Source organism: Portunus trituberculatus, chromosome 48 (genome assembly GCF_017591435.1).
Source record: "Portunus trituberculatus isolate SZX2019 chromosome 48, ASM1759143v1, whole genome shotgun sequence".
NCBI classification, from domain to species: domain Eukaryota; kingdom Metazoa; phylum Arthropoda; class Malacostraca; order Decapoda; family Portunidae; genus Portunus; species Portunus trituberculatus.
Genome location: NC_059302.1, coordinates 13,349,742 through 13,375,999, shown reverse-complemented (window position 1 = coordinate 13,375,999; position 26,258 = coordinate 13,349,742). Strand labels below are relative to the sequence as shown.

Sequence of the window (26,258 nt, the reverse complement as noted above, 5' to 3'; positions counted from 1 at the left end):
TACTTTCAACAAAAGACAATAGTAAATTGGTTTCTATTGTTTGCCTATAGAGCTCCCCTGTCCTCTTACATCTGCCGGTGAACCAATAGCAATTATTGTTTTATTTGTGTATTGCTTCCATTGTGCTGCGCGTTTGGTTGCCTCGCCTTGTGATGAAAAGCAACATCTGCCTTTCATCAAAGGTCATACTTTCCACTACAAAGCAAGGGGTCGAATGTTTTCATTGCCAAAAATCAATGCTGGAAATGACAAGAACAGCGCTAGGGAAAGTAAGTGTAGGGGGACGGCTGGCCCCATCAAGGCGACAATAACCAGAGAGAAACGTGCAACACATTTGGAAATAATCTAACTAAAATCACATCTAAAGGGTGATCATTCCTGAATAATGACCGCTGCATTTTGTTTCATCTATTTTCTTTTTCTTTTTTTCTTTTTTCTATGTATGAAACTTACTGTTTATCATAGGAAGCATCATAGAGTTGTTTTTGAGGTGAGATTTGTAGCATGTCATGATATACTTACAAAACAAGAGACAAGGAAATTGATGGAAAAAGACGAGTTTGTTAAAATGTGACTATTGGAGATCGTAATAGTGATCCTTATCATAATCTGTAGGTCATGTACAGCGATGTGTTCTACTGTAAGTAGAGATGTACCGATGCATCGGTATCGGAATCGGCGGTATCGGCCCATTTTTGGGTATCGGTATCGGTATCGGTATCGGCTTATTTTATGCCGATACTTCCGATACCTAAAAGGAATTTCCTACTTAGTGATATATTCGATATAAGATATTGCTGATACCAAATTAAAATAATACGGCGTATTAAGTTTCCGTGGTGATTACCGTATGTCATAGAATACTGTTTTCTGTGGTAATAAGCCACAACCTCTAAATTGGACGTGTATGAAACGCGTATAGGCTGAACTCCGGCATCCTGTCACACGGTCGGTCATGAGTCACCACGCATTCTCACTGTCTCTCAGTCAGACGCTGCTCCTCCACCCACACAAAGTTCACACAGGTGAAAAGCTTATGTTTTTGAACTATAATCTAAGAATGTCAAACTTCAGATATTGAGAATCCAACAAAATGATTTGGCATATATATATATATATATATATATATATATATATATATATATATATATATATATATATATATATATATATATATATAGTTAGGCATTTTGCATTATTGTAAATAACAGCATATTCTTATTTGATTTATAATTAACAGTGATAGTGCTAGCATTTTCCAAGATATCATACTGGAATAGGTGGAAGCTCGAATTATATATGTATATTAATTTTAATGCAAGTTTAATTTTTGAGTTACTTGTGTTAACCTAAGGATGTAAAAATTCCATAACTAAGAAAGTAACGATTCTGTTTTGTAATCATGTGCATTGTGTATAATTTGTTGCATATTAATTATTTAAGATCATAGCAATACACTAGAAATTTAGAATAAACTAAACTTTTTCTATTTAATTGAAAAGATTAGGTGAAAGCTCATTTTCTGAATTGGTCTACTAATGTGTAATGAATTAATATCAAAGGATGTCAGATTTAATTAAAGAGAAACATACACAACAAAATGAGTTTCTTTTGCTAATATTTTGTGTCTGTTTTACAATTTTAATAATTTTAAAATATTTTTGATCGCCAAAATATCGTCAATAAAATTAATAATGAAAATGCACAAGACCAAATGGTCGCTAAAGGAGTAAGAAGTAAGAATTTAAAATTACTGACAAGAATCAGAAGACTGAGAAGATATTCATTCCAATTACTGAGTAATTTACCTTTGCAAATGGCTTCAAAAAGCTTCTTTCACAACGTTCTCAGAAGGACTTACAGCATCCCCCAAAACAAAGCCTCCCATCTGATAACGCTCGCCGTCCACCAACTCATCCTGGTGTCCAGTGCAGTAATCACTACAAGTAGTAGTATCGGTATCGGTGGTATCGGTATCGGTAGTAATATCGGTATCGGCCCAATTAGGTGGTATCGGTATCGGTATCGGAATCGGCCAAAATTTTGGTATCGGTACATCTCTAACTTTACGACATACAATGATGAAAAGGAAAACATTAATATATTGTGATTCAAAACATTCCTTACAAAGGAAAAAGAAAAAAATTCGAGAATACGCTATACGGTAATTTTACACCGTGACCATACTATGTAATCTGATGCCACAAAACAATGCTTATTATAGGATCATTATCGTTACGGATCATTATCGTTACTCATCAGTACAATCACGTTAGTGAATCCCTGGGCACTACAAAATAATAAGTGTCCAATGGAAAGGTTTTGCGTAACTATCAGTAATCAGTTCAACACGGGCTGCGTAGATTTTCTCTGTTCTTTTTTTATCCACAAACAGGAAACGTATCACATTAAAAGGTTAAACAGAAAACGAGATTAAAGCCTGTAAGTACATTGATACACTGTAGGCTATATTCCTCAGGATGGGAACAGCAATCTAAGGTAATGGTCCAATATAACTCCGGCACCTTATTTCCTTCCAGCCCTTCACAAAACCCTTGGTATACATATAATACGATAACCGGAAAATGCTACCAACCCTCTATCCCAGTAGCCAATCTAACATGTATATTGTACGAAACTGCAGTAATACCCTCCTTCTTAAACCAACTGCCCGGGGCTAGGCTTGGATAAAACAGATGGACAGGACGGAACCAAGCGGCACAACTGTTGGGATTAATAACATCAGATACAACAATATTCAACTTACATTTGATCAGAGACAGACTCCCAGAAGACAAGGACAGCCAGTAGTGGATCACCAACAACTGACCCAAAGTGCAGTAGGAATTTCAGCTCACCACAGATGGACAGCTTCAGACACAACACCGAGGACCGAGCATTTTGTTGACGTGTAGGCTGCCAGAGTATGATGATATCACCCTAAGTCCTCGTGATCCCGCCTCTAGTTCATCACACATAGTAAAACCCAACAAAACACAATTCACCTTAGTCTAATTCCCACCGAATATAACTACGCTACACAAAGTTTTCACTGAGTTCTTGCCCCACTTTCCCGAGCACACCAGTCACACACAGGCTAGGAAAACGTGGGTAGGAGCAGCTGCGTAGTGGGTGACACGGGAAGCTTAGCACGCTGTCTAATGTTTACCAACCAGCTGAGGGGCTACGGATCTTTGATTAATCATGTGACGTAATCTTATATTCTATACTTGATGCTATATAATATTTGTTTTATGAATTGGTGATGTTAATTTTTTTTAATGGAATGTAATTTAGATACTAGTCACTCCTAATCTCTTTCTGTCTAAGATTATCCATGTAGCCTCGTCATGCTTGTGTAATTCACCTCGGTAGTCTGATGGTCACCCAGCCAGTCTTCCCCATTACGGAGCGAGCTCAGAGCTCATAGACCGATCTTCGGGTAGGACTGAGACCACAACACACTCTACACACCGGGAAAGCGAGGCCACAACCCCTCGAGTTACATCCTGTACCTATTTACTGCTAAGTGAACAGGGGCCCCACACACATTAAGAGGCTTGCTCATTTGCCTCGCCGCCCCGGGACTCGAACCCGGCCCTCTCGATTGTGAGTCGAGCGTGTGTAATTCACTACTCTCGTCTGCTGGTCACCTAGCCAGCCTTCCTCATTACGAAGCGAGCTCAGAGCTCATAGACCGATCTTCGGGTAGGACTGACACCACAACACACTCCACACACCGAAAAGCGAGGCTACAACCCCTCGAGTTTACATCCCGTACCTACTTGCTGCTAGGTGAACAGGGGCTACACATTAAGAGGCTTTACCATTTGCTACGCCGCTCCTGGGACTCGAACCCGTGCCTTTTCGGTTGTGAGCCGAGTGTGCTAACCACTACACTACGTGGTGTGTGTGTGTGTGTGTGTGTGTGTGTGTGTTTCACTGTTTGATCTGCTGCAGTCTTTGACGAGACAGCCAGACGTTACCCGACGGAACGAGCTCAGAGCTCATTATTTCCGATCTTCGGATAGGCCTGAGACCAGGCACACACCACACACCGGGACAACAAGGTCACAACTCCTCGATTTACATCCCGTCCCTACTCACTGCTAGGTGAACAGGGGCTACACGTGAAAGGAGACACACCCAAATATCTCCACCCGGCCGGGGAATCGAACCCCGGTCCTCTGGCTTGTGAAACCAGCGCTCTAACCACTGAGCTACCGGGCGTGTGTGTGTGTGTGTGTGTGTTCACCAGAAAGTCCTTATCATAAAAGGTAAAAATAAGCTGCATTCAAGTAGTCGTGGTTCTATATTTGTCCACTAGAGTCCTCTTCAGTGACATGCGCCACACACTTCACGCCAGTCACCTCATCTTTCTTTTGCATCACTTTACTTCTTTCCCCGTTCATTCCAATCTTTCGCCCTGCCGTTCATCATCCTCTCAGAAAACAATTTATTTATACTCCCACATTCTTACTCTCTCTCTCTCTCTCTCTCTCTCTCTCTCTCTCTCTCTCTCTCTCTCTCTCTCTCTCTCTCTCTCTCTCTCTCTCTCTCTCTCTCTCTTTCTTCTTAATTAGAGTCTCTTCTGGATTCTTTAAAATAGTTTTTCTGTGCCCTCTTTATACTCACCTCTTCCCTCATCTTAAACGTTTCCGCCAGTCTCTTTCATCACCTGCTCCTACCTGTGGCTCAGATATAAGAACCAAGGCCTTCATTTAATGTTACGATCCATTTCCTTCACCACTTCAATCTCCTCCTCGAATCTTTTTTTTTCAGTCATTTTCCTTAATATTTCTTTTTTTTTCGAGCTGTATTCTTATATAATTACGTTTCTTACCTGCAAAGAGATATTCCTTTCCTTTAATCCAAATGTCATACTATTTTCAGTTCCTTTCAATCGCACCTTTTTTTTCTCTCCCTTTCAAAACTAAATTAATCACCTCCACCCATTTTTATTCTGTCGTAACAATATTCGTTACTGAAAGTTCCCAAAATACTAGTTTTCTCCTTTTCCCTTTCCTTCCTCCAGCACATTACTTCATCACTGATTAAATCCTTATCTTAACCTCTCATCTGTTCCCCTTGCACCTCATGTCCCCTCTTCAATTTTTATTTTTCCGCCTACAATTTCTCAACCTTTCACAGCTCACTTTCTTAAGGTCAATCTCATTTCTCATTTTCTGTTTTTTTTCCTTTTTCATTAACTTTCCTTCTCTCAGATACTCATAAATTTAATGATCTTATCAATCAATATCTTCTTTACACCTACACGTCTCACCTCAACTCTTGATTTGGCTCCCTCTCATCGCATCCCTCCCTTCACATGCCTTGTTTTGCCTCCCTCGACCACAACTCTCTCTATCAAAAGTCTCTTTGTCACGTCTACATCTTTGTGTGTGTGTGTGTGTGTGTGTGTGTGTGTGTGTGTGTGTGTGTGTGTGTGTGTGTGTGTGTGTGTGTGTGTGTGTGTGTGTGTGTGTGTGTGTGTGTGTGTGTGTGTGTGTGTGTGTGTTGGATCATCAGCAGGAGACTTGATTAAGAGTTTTGACAAAGGTGTAATGAAAGAAATCAACGGAAAATACTGTTTATTAATCAGCAGCAACGTGTGAGGGGAGAACCCTCCATACAACACTCTCCCAGTGCCGCACAGACGCGACACTGGCACCCCTGGCACTGCTAGCACCTCTGGCACCATTAGCACCTCTGATACCACTGGCACCTCTGATACCACTGGCACCTCAAGGAACACTGGTGCCATAGGTACTTCCGACACTATTGGCACCACTAGCACCACGGATACTACTGGCACCGACGTAAGTGTTCAGGTTGAAAGTGTTCTTCCTAGATAATACTTTGGCATCTTTACCACAACACAGTGGCGATCACTTGTAGTGTTCCTGAAATGTCTGGTCAATTCAGCCAAATAAACAGGCTGTTATACATAACAACATAATAATGACATACATATGCCTACAGGAAGTGTATTACTTCTTTTGAAGACAATATGCCTTTTAATAACATCCATCCTCGCCGTGGCAGCGAAGTCCTAGGGATACACTACTAGGGGACACGGGAAAGTCCTTTGCTCCGAGCTGAACTGAAGGTAGATTGACAGACTTTGTGCGTTGGAAGCCGTGAAAGGAGATTGAGAGAGAAAGGATCAGCTCGTGAACAATGTAGATTGGGGTTAGGGAAGGTAGAGGCATGAGGGAAGGTGGGGATGAAATGGAAGAAGGGTACATCAAGAGGTACAATAGTGTTGGCGGTGACCGCCATCACCGGCACCACCTCGCTATAGTGGCGGCGCTCCAACATCCCCACGTCTCCCCTTGAGGAGAGGTTGGAGGCGGCCAGCCCAGCACAGCTCAAGGTCGGGTCAAGCCCTTATCACAGATCCTTCCTCATGACTGACCGCCGACACCACCCTGCGTCGTCGCCACGGCACTCTGGTGTGTGCCGTAATAGGGTGACAGGCTTGATCTGACAACACCCACTAGCTAAAGCGTTAAGGGATGCCGGTGGTCGTGTAGCGCGATAATGAAAGCATCATGAGGTGACTGAATAAACTTGACTACGGTGGTGGTGGTGGTGTCACAGTAACTGGAACGGCTACTAAAGGCGTGGCCGTGTGATATGTTGTCAACACCACTGACGCGCTTGTCTAACCAGTTATTAGGTATGCGAATATTCCCAATGAAGAAGGTCAGCTTTCCAGGGCTGCCTCTTGCTTGTCTTCGGCGGGAGAGTGACTTTGAAAAGTGATTTCACTGAAAAATTCTCATGTTTCATAGCGAGTTGAAAAAGCTTATTGCATACATATATGGGTATACATATGTGTATATATGTAGATACAAGTCTGCAGATGACTACAACGATAAATGCATTATGTAAATGATCCACTAGAATATAGGACTACAGGCCCCTGTCGCTGCCTGAGTACAGTGAGGGACATGTTCACACCGAGAGCCTCCAAGAGGCGTTCTTGCTGGGAGAGTCATCCGGATCGTCTCGACAGTGGCTGGCCAAGTTCATGAGCGATGGAGACCTTGCCAGAGGTCACCTCACCGGCAAGTCCCTCTGCTCAGGCTCCGTGGTTTCATCATCTTGGCCGTCGCCTTCCTCTATTTCCCATATAAATCTTACTGATGAGCTGCCCGACTCCTGCCTCTGACTAATATGAGGGTGTCTGAACGGGTTGGCATAGCCATGCATGGATGGCTGGCCGCTGCTGGTTTCGTAGCCGTCTTCCTCACTCTCCAGGAAAAGCGAGCGCTGTCCGCCGCCTGGCACACTAAGGCGCCCCATGGGCATGTCTTCCTCGCCATCCTCGTGAGCGCTGCGCCTAGTGATGGTTCCGCCGCTGTCCGTGGACACAGTAGAGTAGCGCCTCATTGGCCAGCGCTGGATGCCGCCACTCAACACGGAGGAGTTCGTGGACACCAGCGAATCACTTCTTGTGGTGACAGAACCGTTAGACATTCTTGGTCTCGTCCATCTCACGGAAGGGTTGGAGGCGCGGTGGTGGCGGAAACACTCGCTCAGCAGAGGGTCATCAGAAGACGCTGATGAGGCAGAGTCCTGACGAAGACACTGGCGGCACCGAGAAGATGGGCGATCCATGGGCGTCAGCTTGAAGGACACTGTGCTCTCCCGCCTGGGGTTGGAGGCGCGCCGCTGGTCTGATGGGAGTGGGGAGGTGACAGGCCTGCCGTTCCGAAGGGAGCACACAAGTTGGTTGTGGCCACAGGCGCCACACTCCGTGGCATAGCTGTAAAGGGAAGCCGTGTCTGGCTCAATGATGCGGACTGGTGTCGGGGCGTGGCCATTCCCCATTTTAGGATTGAGGGAAGAGCGAGAGAAGGATGGTGTGGCTGGACTAGGCGGGCGCCACCAACAAATTATCTTCAACACCTCTTTACTTGCCGTTTCATTCCGGTATACATAAATAAAAGGACTAGTACAGGAGGAGGACAAGGCAACGCAAATTACCAGCTCGTTCAGGTAAGGAATATCTTTTGTCCATCCACCAGCTTCACAGATTTTGTAAATAAAATATGGCATCCAAGACGTCACGAAGGAGGCGATAACAATGACGGCTGTCTTGACTGCTCTGCCTTCTTCGCGAAAGAAGAGCGAAGAGAAGCTGGTGTTGGAGGAGCGTCGCCTATGTACCCGAGTCTTGCACCGTACCGAATTGTTGGTACTGCCGGACTCCGCCACGGAGGGACAATCTGGGATGATGATCTCCGCGGGGTTGTGGCCGAGGCTGTGGCGCCGCGTCCGAGCTGAGTTGCGCTGTGCTGCCCTGTACATGTGAACATATATCCAACACAACACGAAAAGCGGCACCAGAAAGCCACAGAGCGAAAGCAGCACAGCGTAATACAATCCAAACTTGATAGGGACTGCAGACACCACGTCCTGACCTGCCGAAGAGAAAAAAAAAAACAGTTACTTGGGAAAAATAGCAACATTACCCTCGTTAACACTCCAGCTGCCCTAGATCTGTCTTAGCCATCTCTTCTTTTTTCTGTTTACTATCACCATAATTATAGCAATGCAGCAATAGGTGCGTCAATATAAGGTGAGACGGCAAATGTTGATGCAATGCTACGAATTCTAAGGGACTGAAGATGCTTTTATAGAGGTAGGGATGTTAACATAATTTATTACTTTTTGACTTCGCGTTTTTTGTAATGCATAACCTGCGATGCGTTCCCATTGTATAGACTAATGCATGCAGTCAGCGTATGAGTAGAAGGAACTAACACATATGATGCAAAGTTGGCTGAAAAAGATATATAAAATTTCTTATCCTGATTCTTAAGGAGAGCCAAGTATGTTCAGTGTTAAGGAGGCCAGTGCTAATAAAGATGAGTGGCCACCTCTTAATTAAAAGTGGTGTCTGAGTGATAAGTACAATGTGTCAGTCCTTGATGAATTCCAGACAATACTACCATTATTTTGTCTAAAAACGATAGGGAGCTGTTCTGTAGCATCATTATATAATTTCTAGCCACACAATTGCTGAAAATTGAGTAGATTCGTCAGTGTGAGAACATTCACGATGAGTTCAGTGAGGTACAATAAGAGAGAAAAGAAGACTTATGCATTTTTCTTATGGCTCACGTTTACACAAAACATTCAACAGAGAGGCAATAATCGTTCAACAAAGGGAACTTAACCTGAAAACACATATTATGAGAGAATATTGTGAAACGTAAAGAATAATTCCACAGCTTATAATAGCTTTCAAAATGTTCATGACCATTGAAATGTCTCAGAAAAGTAGGGCCTAAGGTACGATACACAACATTCAGGTTATAAATCTAGAAGAGCGAAGACTAACGAAATACTTCAGTCAACGGTAAGAAATATCACCTTCATCACAATAAAGTCCCTGCTGAAAGCATGATATGATTCCTTTGGATAAATACAATTTTAAAGACAATAAGAGTGGAAAACCATTTCCCAAAGACAGTAGTTTAGAGGCTTAGACTAAAGTCTTCTTCCGGTGATAATTAACGTCTTTATAATTGTTGCAAAATTATTTTCAAGTATACAGAGGTGAATACGTCTGACCACCAGAGTCGAAAGTCGGGAAACACTGATGTCAGGGACAGAATGGAGACTATCATGACCATGCCTTTCGAGAGTAAAGAATACATTCTTTTCTATTCATATAACATATATGATCAAGTCGGTGAAGGAGTGGAGCAGGATCCCGGAGCCATAAAACTGTAAGATGTTTGAAAAGCTAACTTTACTGATCGATGAAGTGAAAATTATTACGCACTGAAGTGAAAGATTGAAAGTAAATTTCTAAAGATGATATTAGGAGAAATACAGTTTTAGAAGTTTTAATGTGAGCTTGAGGTGCTGCTCAGATTTTTATGCAAATATTTGCGAGTCATAGATTAGACTAGAGTATATTTCTGGTAAAAAGAAAATAAACGAATATAAGAAAAGATAATAAAATTCCAATTCTAGAAGGAAGGCTAAGAAACCTTCCGTCAATCACAGTCTGATGTTCATTAGTGATAATCAATGGGATCACTTCTGTAACAAACAAAGAACTAAAAGTGCGAGCCTCTAAAACATAAGAAATTGTTATTCCACGAGAAACCACTAAAATGACTTTGGTTGAAATGCCTTCAAAGGAATAGGTAGTGATAGAAACATGCACTCTTGACCGGCAACAAGCAAGCATGAGTGACAAACAGAAAATAAAAATCAAAAGATAAGCAGCGAATCCCAACAGCAACCAAGCTTTGTCTAAAATGGGGAGTTGGACAGTACAATAAGGCTCTGAATATTAGTTGGGTCCCCAAGGGTGATCAATAACAGCGGGGTGCTCCATTGATTGCTTCAGGTGACCGAGAACAGTGAAGAAGTGATCTTGTTTACCATGCTCGTCGGCGATGAAAAATGAAGACTGGTGGATGATAGCGACGCAACACCCAAGCAGGTATTTATGGATACGTCTATGGGAAAGACTCGAAATAACTTCCACTTCAAAGAAATAAAATAGTAGATTAAATAAGAAATAACAAACATACAATTACAGAGAGAGTGATTGTATTTCTCGTTGATTTCCGTTGAATCTTTGTATATAGGAAATTCCAAAAGTACATTGTTATAGACACGACAGACAATTATCTTTCAGTACAGAAAAAAATAATAATAACAGCCGGATTCCTGATAATGTTACGGAGAGAAAACAAGGGAAGGAACACATAACAGCTACGCTTCGCCTCACACATTCATGCCTCAGAGAGAAAAGTAACGTTTCTGATTGGATATTAGATTCAAGACCGCGAAAATTGCAGAAATTAAAAGTTGAAGGAGCTGGAAGGACGCCTCTCAAAGCAGTCACTTTCAGAGAAATTGACCCGAAGATAGTTTTGATAATCTCACAAAAGTTGTGTGTGTGTGTGTGTGTGTGTGTGTGTGTGTTCACGGTCGCCTACTGGTCACCCAGCCAGCCTTCCCCATTACGGAGCGAGCCAGAGCTCATAGAGCGATCATCGGGTAGGACTGAGACCACAACACACTCCACACACCGGGAAAGCGAAGCCACAACCCCTCGAGTTACATCCCGTACCTATTTACTGCTAGGTGAACAGGGGCAGGGCTACACATTAAGAGGCTTGCCCATTTGCCTTACCCCACCCGGGACTCGAACTCGGACCTTCTCGGTTGTGAGCTGAGCGTGGTAACCACCACACTACGCGGTGTGTGTGTGTGTGTGTGTGTGTGTGTGTGTGTGTGTGTGTGTGTGTGTGTGAGCATTCCTTCTCTTCAAATTTAGAGTGTGTGTGTGTGTGTGTGTGTGTGTGTGTGTGTGTGTGTGTGTGTGTGTGTGTGTGTGTGTGTGTGTGTGTGTGCAGATGAAGTGCAAGCATGGGAAGTGACGTGAAGTGTTGTGAGACAAAGGAAAGGGTTCAGGGAGGACGCAAGAAGAGCCGAGAATGGGAAGTTATTGCCGTCGCCGCACTCCCCAGTATTGACGTGTTTTGCGGCAACAACGGCACGGGTCCCTGCAAAAATATTGTAAAAACCAACCACGAAGAAAAACAACCAACCACTTTTGTCTTATTATTATTTGAACTACTGAATAGGAGAATCATTCGGGAAAATAACGCACCGCGCTTTCATCGTCTTTCTTGAGACATCAACCGGAGGAATTCCTAATGAGCAGTTGGAAATTGTGTGCAATCTTCTCCCTAAAATTAACTGAACAGAAGAATCATTAAATAGCAATTACAGAAGCCTATGATCTTCATGTAATGATATGAAAATTTTGAAAGTAGCTCCAAACTTCATCATTCTTACGACCACTAACCTCTGTTTTGTCACATTATCTCAAAACCGACAAGTTCAGATTTAACTTGAACAGTCTCCTATCATTTCTGCTTATCAAATTTTCCTCGTTGATTAAGTGTCTTTTCCTCCTATCCTTATTTATCAGTTGCTATATCTCACCAGATCATCTCAGTAACAAGTTCCAATTCTGAATCGTGTTTGCTCACCTGATTATCCTCACTAAGTGTCTCTTCCCCAACTCTCTATTTCAGTTACAGTATTTCACCGCATCGTTCCGGTAACAAGTTCCAATTCAAACTGTATTCCTGCAACAGACTCGTACCTTGTTTGCTTCCACAATGTATTTTTTCACTTCTCTTTACCGTCAGCTACATTCCATGACATCACCGGGGCAGCACCAGCGTGGCACAGCATCATCAGCAGACCCTTTCATCATCCCCATTACCATGTCATAATTAGCATCTCCATAACTTTCCTGTTTGCGCGACCCATAGCATTCGTCATCATTAATCTGCTTCTGCTCTCTCTCTCTCTCTCTCTCTCTCTCTCTCTCTCTCTCTCTCTCTCTCTCTCTCTCTCTCTCTCTCTCTCTCTCTCATTCTAACACCGACATCGTTTCATCAATATTGAGAATTACTGCAGCATATTACTGTTTACTTCGGAATTTCTCTTATTAATTCCATCATTCGCGTTGTTTTCAGATTTTATCTTTCGTTTTTTACCTTGCTGTGAATGTTTTAGATTGTAGGAATAAATGTACAGTAATCAAACACTGCGTCATGTTTCTATTTTTCCTTTCCTCTTCATTTGTTCCTTTATTTTTTCGTCTTTTATTTCCTACGCTTCCACTCAAACAATCATTCCTTCCCTACCTTCCTTTCTTCATTTATTTATTCATTCCTCTGTGTTGTCATGCTTTTCCTTCCTCCGTTTCTCCATTCACTCATTTAATCATTCACTCTTTACTATGCCTTCATCCAGTACTGTGGCATTCCCTTCTTCCTTCTTTTCATCCACTACTTTTAATGCATGTTATCTCCTGCACCTCCTCCCAGAAACACTGTCGTTCTGTTCTTCCTTCATCTTCACTTATTGTCTTCTCTCACCACAATGTTCTTCCGAGCGCTCACAATTCTCCTTCGCTCATTCGTCCCAGTCGCCAAAGTTTAATTCAATAAGCGTGTGGATTTTGTCAAAACAAACTCCAACGTCACTAGGAAAAAGGCAACAAAACTGTAGGAAAGTAAATTTACGACAGAAAGAACTCTTACGTAATCAAATTAATTCATTACTGACACGTACACAGACATACACACATACACGCACGCACACACACACACACACACACACACACACACACACACACACACACACACACACACACACACACACACACACACACACACACACACACACACACACAGAGAGAGAGAGAGAGAGAGAGAGAGAGAGAGAGAGAGAGAGAGAGAGAGAGAGAGAGAGAGAGAGAGAGAGAGAGAGAGAGAGAGAGAGAGAGAGAGAGAGAGAGAGAGAGAGAGAGAGAGAGAGAGACAGACAGACAGACAGACAGACAGACAGACAGACAGACAGACAGACAGACAGACAGACAGACATACAGTAAGAAAGAAAGAAAGACTTTTCATATGAAGAAGGATTGAAAAAGCTTAGTTGCTAAAATTGAAGGGCTAGAGAGAGAGAGAGAGAGAGAGAGAGAGAGAGAGAGGGGAAACGGAAGATCTGATTAAGAAGCTTATAGGGATGTGGGAACTGGAAACTTTAGGGAAGAAAGATCCACGAGCAAAGATCAAGAGAGGAACAAGACAAGCAGGGACAGAGAGGCTCGGATACCAAAATGATATATGATAACTTGGGATGTCGGGGTACTAAAAGCCAGGATTGGTTAGAAGTGGAGGAGGAAGTGAGAGGAAGGAACATTCATGACTAGAACTAGATTGGAAAGTAAAAAGTAAGGAAAAAAAGAATAAAAATAAGACTTTCTCTCAACACAGATAAACACGCAAATAGTTTCTCTCTCTCTCTCTCTCTCTCTCTCTCTCTCTCTCTCTCTCTCTCTCTCTCTCTCTCTCTCTTTGAATCTATTTGATAATGTTAGTCTGAAAATGTTTCCAGTCGAGCATTTTATTTCAGCAGCTGTAATGAAAGTGTTTTGTTTATTTCAGTGTACATCGTTCCTCAAGATTTATTACCGTGTATCAGAGAGAGAGAGAGAGAGAGAGAGAGAGAGAGAGAGAGAGAGAGAGAGAGAGAGAGAGAGAGAGAGAGAGAGAGAGACACACACACACACACACACACACACACACACACACACACACACACACACACACACACACACACCACCACCACCACCACCACCACCACCATCACAACCCCGACACCCCGACACCCCAGCAGCAAGCACCAGGCGGGAGATGGTACCTGTATTGATTTGGTCTTACTCACGGATTGTCAAGGCCAGGCTGAGGCGCACGTCCAGACCAGGCCAGACCCGCGTGGTCTGGCTGGCAGTGAGGGAAGGCCGGTCAGGAGAGGTGGCCGCGACTTCCCTTAACCTGAAGCCAACACACATTTCCAAGAAGGACCCTTTTAGGTGTTATTGTTCCGATATGAAGAGAGAGAGAGAGAGAGAGTGAAGGATCCTAATAGAGCAGTTGCCACTTTATTCAATTCGTTTTCTTTTATATATATATATATATATATATATATATATATATATATATATATATATATATATATATATATATATATATATATATATATATATATATTTTTTTTTCGTCGTTTAAAGAGATATGACAGCGCGCCCTTATCGAATTAACGTGGGAAGTGATCGGGCTTGGTCTCGTAAATTGAATCAAACTCGTGCCGTCCCAGGGAAAGGTATCGAGTATTACATCATAAGAACATGGGGGGGGAGGTAAAAATAAGGAAACTGTGAAGGCTAGTTTACGTAAGGCAGGAATACAACAGAACCTTCAAGAATTAATAATAAGGAAATAAGGATAATACAAAAAAATTACCTCACTTCTTTTAAGGCATTAGAGCAGAGAAATATTGTAAAAAAAAATGAAAAAAAACACAAAGTTTGCAAAAGACCAGTTCTCGTACACAAGAGAGTGAGCAACAATAAACGGCAAATTTAATCTAGGAATGATAACAGATTTCCGTTGTCAGGAACCTCAAACTTATTGTTGCTGACGCTGCGTCTTTGAATCATGTCGCTCATTCAGTATCTTTATGTACTCATCCTTTTATTTATGAGTGAAAAATCCCAATCAAGGAGAAAAGAAAAATGAAAAAGAAAACGCTATTTTGAACCTTCCAATAAAGAAAAAAATTGGCCGTTGAAAGAAATCCAATATTGATGCCAGTTTACAGAAATGCCATGCTCTTCTCCCTTCGTGAATCTATACAAAACGAGAAAATGTAATCTGGTTGATTTAGGGCCGCGTAGCAACAAGGAAAAAGGGCACCACAAAACAGAGCCGTCTAATGTAAGCTTATTATTCAGAGGGTTTCTTCAAGTGACAGACACAAACCAAGGGAGAAACAGGAACAAGAACCGCTTTTCTTTATACGTTTGTGCAGTCGACGTGTGTTGTGATGATTGACGTGAAAATGGTAAAAGTGAAGTTTCCTTTCGTATATTCTTTTCTCACTCCCGTCACTCATGCCTAATTTTTCGCTCTTTCACTTTTCTCTCCATTTCATTCGTTTATGTTTCACTTCTCACTTCTGTCTTTCATTTATCCTGTTTCCTCACTCCAGTCAATCGTGTCCAATATTTCGTTCCTATGATTCTTCTCGACTTCCATCAAACATCTCGTATCTTTCGCTCATGTTCTATTTTTTTGCTTTCCATATTCCTTGTCTGAGTGTTCAATCGTACATTTTTCAGCAATTCATTTTCCCTTCCCAGTCATTCACTTCTTGACTTTTATAAAACATTATTTTCATTTCACTCATTCATCATTAATTGCTCACTGACATCTCTTCCCCTCTTTTTTAGTAATATTTGTGCAAATTTTCCCTCGTACGTGTTTTTCCCCGCCTACTCATTCGTGTCTTCATCTTTCGCTAATGTTTTTCTTTTCTTTCCTCTCTTTTTTTTCCCCGTAAATTTTTCATCTATACTTGTTCCCGATTCCAATCATTCGTGTCTTTCCTTTCACACAAGCTTTCTTATCCATTTCAAACATTCACATCAAACCTTTCATCTCTCTCTCTCTCTCTCTCTCTCTCTCTCTCTCTCTCTCTCTCTCTCTCTCTCTCTCTCTCTCTCTCTCTCTCTCTCTCAGCAATTCACAACAAATCTTTCATCTTTTAACGCCTTTCATAAGCTAGAAGAGGACAAGAAACTCATCAAAAGCTCCGTAGCCCGATAATTCTCTCTCTCTCTCTCTCTCTCTCTCTCTCTCTCTCTCTCTCTCTCTCTCTCCATTCAATAAAGATATATAGAGGCAGTCAGCGGACGTGTCTCCCTACCCCCTTTTCCCTCTGTCCTTGATGCCATTCGTCCCTTACGCTTTTGTCATATCTTCAGACTGTGGTTCACTTTACAGCCTCCTCCTGCTTCAGATCGGAAGGGCGCGGGCACTCGTCCACTTCCTTTTGACCGTTTTGGTTACAGATGTTAAAAAAAAGACGGTAGCTTAAAGAGAATTGATAGAGTAATGATAGAATTGTAAGAGTAGTCAATTTTAATCTTTCACGTTTTATGTTGATGATGAAAATGATGATGATAAAAATGATATAATGATAATGATGATAACAATGATAACAGTAGTAGTAGTAGTAGTAGCAGTAGTAGTAGTAGTAGTAGTAGTAGTAGTAGTAGTAGTAGTAGTAGTAGTAGTAGTAGTAGTAGTAGTAGTAGTAGTATATGACGAGGACGATAATGTTGAAAGAAGAAGAAGAAGAAGAAGAAGAAGAAGAAGAAGAAGAAGAAGAAGAAGAAGAAGAAGAAGAAGAAGAAGAAGAAGAAGAAGAAGAAGAAGAAGAAGAAGAAGAAGAAGAAAATAGAGAATAAGGAAGAAGAAGAAGAAATAAAAAAAGAAACTAAGAAGAAGAAAAGAAGAAGAAGAAGAAGAAAAAAGAAGAAATAGAAAAAGAAACAACTGCAACAACAAGAAACCAACAAAAAAAAGAAAGAAAAACAAGAAACAAGAACAAGGAAAAGCAAAAGAAAAAATGAAAAGAAAATCAACGAGAATAAACAGAAGAAAAAGAAGAAAAAGAGAAAAAGAAGAAGAAAATCATCTCCTGAAGAAGAAGAAGAAGAAAGAAGATGAAGAAGAAGAAGAAGAAGAAGAAGAAGAAGAAGAAGAAGAAGAAGAAGAAGAAGAAGAAGAAGAAGAAGAAGAAGAAGAAGAAGAAGAAGAAGAAAAGAAGAAGAAGAAGAAGAAGAAGAAGAAGAAGAAGAAGAAGAAGAAGAAGAAGAAGAAGAAGAAGAAGAAGAAGAAGAAGAAGAAGAAGAAGAAGAAGAAGAAGAAGAAGAAGAAGAAGAAGAAGAAGAAGAAGAAGAAGAAGAAGAAGAAGAAGAAGAAGACGGAAAAGAAGAAAAGAAGAACAAAAACAACAAGAACAAGAACAAGAAGAAAAAAAGAAAACAAAGAAGAAAAAGGAGAAAAATGGAAAAGAAAAAGAAAAAGAAGAAGAGGGAGAGACCATTCAAAAACTTATGACTATGGCCAGGCAAGGAACGGCAGTGTGGCGGAGAGAGAGAGAGAGAGAGAGAGAGGGGGTGGGGAGAAGGATGGTTATGATGGGAATACGCTGGCACACTTTCAAGGTTACGGAGGCATATTAGGGTTAGGGGAGACTCTGAGAAGGCGGCGCACTACTGATTACTGGCTTCAACTTTACTCTGAAGGGAGATGAGATGAGATGAGATGGCAATGGTCTCGGCTTTTTTCATAGCACAGAATATGTTGTATCTGTATTTCAACACCGCAGCGACATTTCTACAGCATCCTTACCCTGGTCTGTGTCTCGTCCATGTTACGTCACATTTTAAGCCTAAAGAAGCGCCGCGCCTCCTCCCCCGCCCCCATAAGACATAATTTATGATAGGCTCGCATCTTTATCATGTCATCTTAGCTCTGCACCTCCGCCTCTATAGCTCAACGTTTTTAATTACACTTAAACACATGTTTGTTTGTTTTTCAAGTTATTGTGTTTGTGTCTATCGTAGTGAAGTGATACCAGTTTCAAGTTTGACTTCGTATCCTACACACAATAAAGAAGATTCTTCTTTTATATAAATATCAATCTGAGTAATAAGAAATGAGATCTGTTGCTCCTTGCTTATGTTTATACAACACGGTATATTTTATTTATTTATTTTTATTTCTATTATGCATCTGGCACCATGTTTCTGTAAGTGTTGCTGCGCCATCACATGATTGAGCATCTCGATATGTTTTCCATCCCAGAATGGAAGAGCTCCATTGAAGAGCGACAAGCTGAAGCGAACTCTTCGGTAAGTCACGATGGCTGCGTGTGCATCACCGCCTCCAGGACTCATTATTATTCAGGAAGGATTCCTCCAAGATTCAGGATGCTCTTTGAACTTCCAAGCGGAAATATCAAAATTACATTCAATAAAGAACATGAGCGATCAAGTTCTGACATACTGATGCTGTATACTGCATGTAAAGTATGTATGTGCCCTATGTAGGCGGTGTATGGATGGCATCCTCAGATTACATTACACTGGTTTCCTCTCTAGAAGTATATATATATATATATATATATATATATATATATATATATATATATATATATATATATATATATATATATATATATATATATATATACATATTGTTGGTGCTGATGCTGCAAGACGTTCACACACAGGGCAAAAATTGATAACAGCAAGAAAATAAAGCATCCTTCGGCAAAATTCAAGACTTCAGAAACTTGTAAAGTCAACCTAACAAAGGACAAGAGTTTTGTAAGCAGAATATTTTCATCACCTCCATTATATATTAAGCTGCTGTAAAATCGTTGTCATGGCAGTCCTCACACGCGCCTGACTCACTCATGCCCCACCTTGCCGAACACACACCTTGCTTCCTCTCCTACCCAGCAGAGGACACCACCAGATCCTTTTTAGCACTTAGCAAGCCAGATAAGTGGGCAAACGAATGAAAATGTCTCACTCAACACATTCGCCGGTCTCAAGTTTCCGTGACCAGTGCAGGTGGCAGTTAGTGACATATTGATAAAGGAATTAAAGCCATAAAAACTCATGTCGGTAAGCTATTTGGCTGAGAGATAATAGATATTCCTGGAACTGATGCCATGCACAAGACGGATGATACAAGTTATTGCACGTCTTTTCTGACAGCCACCAATACTTTTCTTTTCAACCACGATACCATAACAGAAGAAAAATTATGATTATGATCTGTGTTCTTATATTTCCTTCCTTCTTATTTTTCGATAGAGATTGCAGACTGCGTGTATACCTGAGCTCTAAATACTGTAGCTGAAATTATAATTTACTATGCATAAAAGAGGAAAAGTGATTTTCAAGTAGTATTAGATTTCTGTGAATATTTAATTATTCGTGATAAGCGGTGCCTTCTGAGAAACCTGGCGAGGCGGAGAGGTTCATGGAGGAAAGGCGAGGAGTTTGCGTCTTCAGTAGTTTCTATTTTAGCTCAAGGAAGTAAAACTGTTCAGGAAATGAGAGGAGAGATCAGTTCCTCTAACCTTAATTAAGATTAAGTGGTTATCGTTATTATTATTTTTATGAGGAAAAATATTCATTTACATTAATTCAACTTTGCAATAACTGGTATAAAAGCAAAAGTGAGTATGTATTACTTTATTTCTTCCTGGAAAGACTGGGTAAAGCATCACATGTGCTTGAAAACAGCTCAGAGAAAATACAGCTTCCACAGCAATCCCTTTAAGGAGTTGTTTGGAAATGCGATTCTTAGAATTATAAAAGTGATCAGGGATTACATTGTTATTACTGTCCTAATTTTGTCATTAGCCGAAATGATAACAAGTCGGTGCCACTCCTACATAAAAAAGATGTGGATAAATGCAACACCAAGTAACTCTTTAACTTAATCCAACAAATAGAGGTCACATTTCGTACATTTGCGAAACAAGACTATTTCACGTATTCATGCCAAGAGAGCAGCAAGACACAGGAAGAGTGTTGTTCTTGATGACAGGATGACGTCAATCAAACCTTCCAATAAAGATCTCTTTTGTTTAAGCAGATTATTTCCTCACACTCTTGTCAAAACACTTCACACACACACACACACACACACACACACACACACACACACACACACACACACACACACACACACACACACACACACACACACACACACACACACACACACACACACACATACACACACACACACACACACAACTTTCGTAATTCAGGTGGTGTGAAGTCTCAGTGTGACATCATTAGCGTCAGCGGGTGGAAGGCGTCCTGTTATCCATAATGAGATGCCAGCGCCACTCATCCGCCTCAGCTTGTTGTTTTTGGCTCTGACGGAAATGTATTGTTTGTTTTATTTTCTCGTCCACGCCTTCCTGGGAACCGCTTTTTTGTCGGATGGTGATGGTAACTAGTGACTCAGTGAAAGGAAATTGCGTGTTTGTAGCAGTGCACGTGTATTGTATGGGACGACTTGACATGCGTGACTTTGTATGTGTCGTCTCTCTTATGATGTTACTGACTTTTTTTTTAATTCTACTCATTCATTTTCTCCCCATTTTTTACCTCTTTCTCACTCAGGTTCAAAATATGCCACATTTTAGGACTCTTATGTCTTTCGATATCCTTAATATGTATATCCATTCACTTACGGTTCCTGAAGTATGCCACTTGCCACCATTCACCTGTCACCCTCTTTTCAGTGTTTTATCTCTGTTGCTAATATACAGTAAGTCTTGATACATAAGAGAAAGACGCCTGTAAAAACTCACATATCTCCAGTCATTCAAATTCGTCTCTGCTGTTAGTCATTAGAAAAGAAAAGCATAATAGAATAAGGAGACTAAAGAAAGAAGAGTTGATATGTTACAGAGAGCTCCTAAAGTCGAACGCTCTCTTAAAGTGTAAAATATACAAGATATACAAAATAAACAATGGATTCGTTACATCCTTGTACAAGAGGAGATCGCCTTTTGTACGAATTCATCTTGTGACAAGATTTCCCAATTTTATATCCTAAATCATTTTCCTGCTAGATTATGATTTTTCCTTGATGTTCAACTTTTTTCCTCATGATTTCAAAAATACGCCTGTATGTATGTATGTCAGACTCCTTAATGAAGATTATTTGTAGGTAAGCAGGTAGTCTATATTTTCCATACTCACTATTTTTAGCAATGAATGATGATTAATGATAAGTGTGTGTGGAGGGGAGGAGTGTGTGTGTGTGTGTGTGTGTGTGTGTGTGTGTGTGTGTGTGTGTGTGTGTGTGTGTGTGTGTGTGTGTGTGTGTGTGTGTGTGTGTGTGTGTGTGTTAGTATTGTGAGCAATCGCTAACTAAGTTCGTATATATCATTCTTTGTTAGTCACATCCACCCACCCATACACACACACACACACACACACACACACACACACACACACACACACACGAATGACTTGAATAAATAAATAAATAAGTAAATGAAATAAGATAAATAGATGATAAACCAATAAAACCAATAAGTAAATGATTGACAGAAAATAAATCAAGAGAAAACTACGAATGACAATATAATATAAAACCAAGAGAAAAAATCATAACAATGCACACCAAGCAAAAGACCCCCGTGACCTACAGAAACCTTGACCTGGCCACCTTTATACTGTACGTCATTAAAGAGCAATATTGTGGCCATAACTCTGGATTAGGAGTGGCTGGCCCATACACAGGTGGAGGTGGCCCTGCTGAGCTCCGCGGGCCGAGCTGCAACACCCGGGCTGCAATAATGGCAACCTGCTGCTGGCCTTCCCCTCCTCTCCTCCTCCCCAGCTTCGGTCATTGCCCCTACTGTTTGATCGCTCCCCTTATAACCTCTGAAATGGTGTTTTATGTCCTGCACAAGAATAGAAGTTACTTGATGGCAGCTAAATTTTCAAACTTTTCTTTTTTAACAGACTATAGATAGAGTTTTTATGCGTGTGTTTTTCTTCTTCTTTCTTTCACTCTAGTAATATAGATTAATACTGTCCATATAGTGAAACAGATTAGCTCTGGTCGTACGGTATAATATAAGTTAGCGCTGGCCATATAACGAATAATTTCAGTTCATCATGTAGCAGTTTTAATCATGAATAGTCAATGTATTCTTTTAATGATATAAATTGACACCGTCCATGAATAAAATAGCACTGGTAATACGATGAGATGGATCAAAACTGGACATATAACAGAACAAATAAACAACGGCAATTCAGTGAGATAGATTTAGCACTGGTCATATAATCAATCAGTTCAGGTATAGCGAAGTTCATTATTTTGCAGTCACCACATGGGCGCTGTGTAGAAATTGAAGGTAATGTTTGCTTCCCTTTAGAAACATAAATGAAAGCAAAGAGAAAGTGTGCGTTATGTTGTTAAAGCCACCAGCCAATACTGGACTGGTCATGAAAGGCTGCACGCACACACGCAAGAATTACGGATTACCTCGTAATGCATTGATTGATCTTTACTAGCGAGTCATTACTGCATTACGACCAGCCTGCAGGTGCTCCACACAACACTGAGGGATTACCTACAGTTTGTTTTATCGAGATCCATATTTCTTGGTCCGCAGCGAACCCCGCGTGTTGTATTGACGGTTGTATTTCCCTCCCAGCTCTGCTTCTTTCACAATAGATTTCGGGAGCTGCCTGAAATCCCTGGTTATGGGATTTCATGACAAAGCGAAAACAGCTTTTCTCCTTCAGGCTTCCAAGAACAGCTGATCCACATCATGTAGGCAGGAGCCAACTTACCGGAAGGACAGGCGGAGAGGCGCGAGGCCGGGCGGAGGTGGGCGTAGGTGTGTGCCAGTAGCTGCGGGAGGGCGTACAGTAAGGCCAGCGTCCACACCCCCACGATGAGCCTGACGCTGCGGCCTCGCGTGATGGTCATGGAGTAGTGCAGCGGAGAGGTGACGGCGCAGTACCTGGAGGGAGAAACAATGCGGATGAAGTGTGTGCTGCCACCTAGGGGACGACATACTAAAACTTAGGAGGAAATACTATTCCTGTTTATATTACATCAATCTGAAAAGAAAGAAAAGTTGTGTCCACTGACGTCCTCTTCAGTGGCCAGACAATGACACAGTTGACCTTGCTAGTTATCTTCGTAGGAGGAGAGTGGCTGTGGTCAGAGACGCCGCGTGAAGGGCACTCATTCACTCTCTTTTGTGTGCTCCTCTCGTGTGGTGCTCTCCGATAGTGTTGTGATGGTGACGCTCCAGTTACTGTTACTACGCTGTTACTATTGCCATTATTCTTGTTGTTGTTCTAATAATGATGATGATAATGATAATGATAATAATAATAATAATAATAATAATAATAATAATAATAATAATAATAATAATAATAATAATAATAATAATAATAATAATGATAATAATAATAATAAATAATAATAATAATAATAATAATAATAATAATAATAATAATAATAATAATAATAATAATAATAATAATAATAATAATAATAATAATAATAATTGTTGTTATTATTATTATTATCATTATCATTATTATCATTATTATTATTATTATTATTATTATTATTATTATTATTATTATTATTATTATTATTATTATTATTATTATTATTATTATTATTATTATTATTATTATTATTATTATTATTATTATCATTATTATTATTATTATTATTATAATTTTATTATTATTATTATTATTATTATTATTATTATTATTATTATTATTATTATTATTATTATTATTATTATTATTATTATTATTATTATTATTATTATCATTATTACTATTATTATCATCATCATCATCATTATAATACCGTAATCATAATCATTGCCTTTCAGACTGTCACGGATCTTCACTTTGATATTACGAGTAACATCTCTCACGTCTCCCAGCGCCGTCAGAGCCTCAGCAAGACAGTCATTTATATCTCATTGATTAAGTATACTGCTGCGCGCAAAACTCAAAGGGTTCGCTGGAAAAATTATGATTATTCAGAGATTTACTTTTAGATGAAAATACGCGCCTTCACTTCTAATGGAGGGCGCCGCACGCAGTGCCTCTTCCAGCCAATTACCTACACATGAAAAAAAAATTTCATAGCGGGTTCACTGACACCCCCAGGCAGGCCAGGTGACTCCATGCGTCAAGTGTGGAACAGGTGCAAATACACCCTTGAATCTCCTTGCCTTCATGGCTGCCAAAGTTACAATTTGTCAATATGTTAGCATTACTATCAATCTGCTACCATTACAATCAGCCTATGCGTTACTACAATTCTTTGTATCTGTAACTGGCAAATACTCTAGTATTTACCATTAGTGTTTGCTATCCAGGCAACTATAAATATCAATTAAACCAACGAAATACAATTATTCATCTTCAGTCTGATGCAGCACAACCTACTACAGTTTGCAGAATTATTTCAGAAAATAATGTTTCTTCAGAAGTAATCCAAAAGAGCATCTCTAGTGGCTATTTTTCCTAAGTTGAACGAGCTAATGAATTGTAAAGGTCAGAAACACCAGCAATGGCTTTCATGGCCGCTCTTATTACTGTGTCTCCGAAATGCTTCCCGCCTGCACGTAGAGGAAAGGCTTTTGTCAGGCTGGCTGAGCTGAGTGATGGCTGACACAGCTTTTATCAGGGTGAAAAGTGACTGAGACACGATGGAGGCAGACGACTCGGCCCCTTTGTGTATCACGGTTACGCAATATGTTATGGTCGTTCTCAGCATAAAAAGAAACGTGTTTTACGATTCATATCTTTTCTTTACATAAAAGGAATTCACCCATGTGGAAAGACTAGGTCACGACACTTTTCGGACCAATGTTTGTCGCGGACACAGTGACCCGCGTTGGAACTTAAGGGAAAAGTTTGCTTGACGGTTGCGACAGTGGCAATGTGTCAAGTTTGTTGCTGAGAGGGATCGGATGAAAGTAACTGTTCAGGCAGGTGGAGGGTTGTGCTTGTACGAGAGAGAGATAGAGATAGAGAGATAGAGAGAGAGAGAGAGAGAGAGAGAGAGAGAGAGAGAGAGAGAGAGAGAGAGAGAGAGAGAGAGACTGTGTGTGTGTGTGTGTGTGTGCGCCCGCTCGTGAGTGAAGCATGGCCGTGCAAACGTGCATGCAGATGTGCTGACCTACTTTCCTGGCGAGTGTTCAAGATTTCCTGCACATCTGTTCTCCGTGGGTGGGTGGGTGGCTGGGTGGCTGGGTGGCTGGGTGAGGTGACGCGAGGGCAAGGGTTCTGTGGGGTCTGGTTAGCAATGTAAATGAGGAAATGAGCCAGTGTCACTCTCCACCACCTCCGCCACCTCCGCCACCTCCACCACCACCACCAGGATCCCCACCTGTTTATGAGAGATTGCCACACATACACATACACATACACATACACATACACACCGGAGAGCCGTGTCGCTTCCACAATGGCTTCAGGATCTGTATAAAATCGCCTTAGCGTAGCACTTCCACCTGGCAGCCCTCCACCCTTCCTGCTCCTCAAACATGTTGCTCCCTGAAAACTCTTCCTCTCTCACAGGTGTTTTCTTTCTGCCCGTGTGTGTGTGTGTGTGTGTGTGTGTGTGTGTGTGTGTGTGTGTGTGTGTGTGTGTGTGCATGCTATTAATTACGTAGGCAGGTGATGCAAATGTTATGTTTGCTCCTTTCCCAGGAAGGAGTAGCTTTCAAGTGTGTTGACGGAAGTTCGTATCACAACAGGAAAGGAGACACCGACATGCTGTGTAAATAAAAATAAGTTGTATTGCGATTCCATTTCACGTCTTTAAATAAAAAAAACAATACATGATTATATGGGGAGGCGGTGGCGTAGTGGATAAGGTGGTGAGCGTGGGATCGGGCCTCCAAGCGTATAGGTTCGAATCCCACCACTACATACCGCTTTGAAGCTTTGCCATTTGTCGAGTGGTTTAAAATTACCTACATGTCACCATGATACCCAGGTTCTAGGTGGTTACACCAAAGATGCGCGTGAGTGGTGATATGGGCCTTAATATGGCTACCACTTTAAATAAAATTGCCTGCGCCACTAATGGGCGGAAGCTGAACAGTGCTTCCCACATATGCTCTTCAAGTTTGCCGGCAGGCGCTATAAGTAGTAACATAAAGAAAAAAATAAAGTAAGTGAGTAAGTAAATAGCTATGCAAACAAGAGACTAGTTAACTAAGTGAAT

The 26,258-nt window shown here is 41.0% G+C and overlaps 1 protein-coding gene across 1 annotated transcript in view; it reads right to left on the bottom strand.

Moving 5' to 3' along the window:
- Positions 1–5,576: 5,576 nt before the first annotated feature.
- Positions 5,577–26,258, bottom strand: part of LOC123498785 (beta-3 adrenergic receptor-like) — a 137,172-nt gene continuing 116,490 nt past the window's right edge. Inside the window, exons 4-5 of the mRNA XM_045246210.1 lie at positions 22,829–23,001; positions 5,577–8,432 (exon numbers count right to left, since the gene is read on the bottom strand). Coding sequence (XP_045102145.1) covers positions 7,063–8,432; positions 22,829–23,001 — 1,543 coding nt within the window. The 3' untranslated portion in view covers positions 5,577–7,062. The remainder of the gene's footprint in view (positions 8,433–22,828; positions 23,002–26,258) is intronic.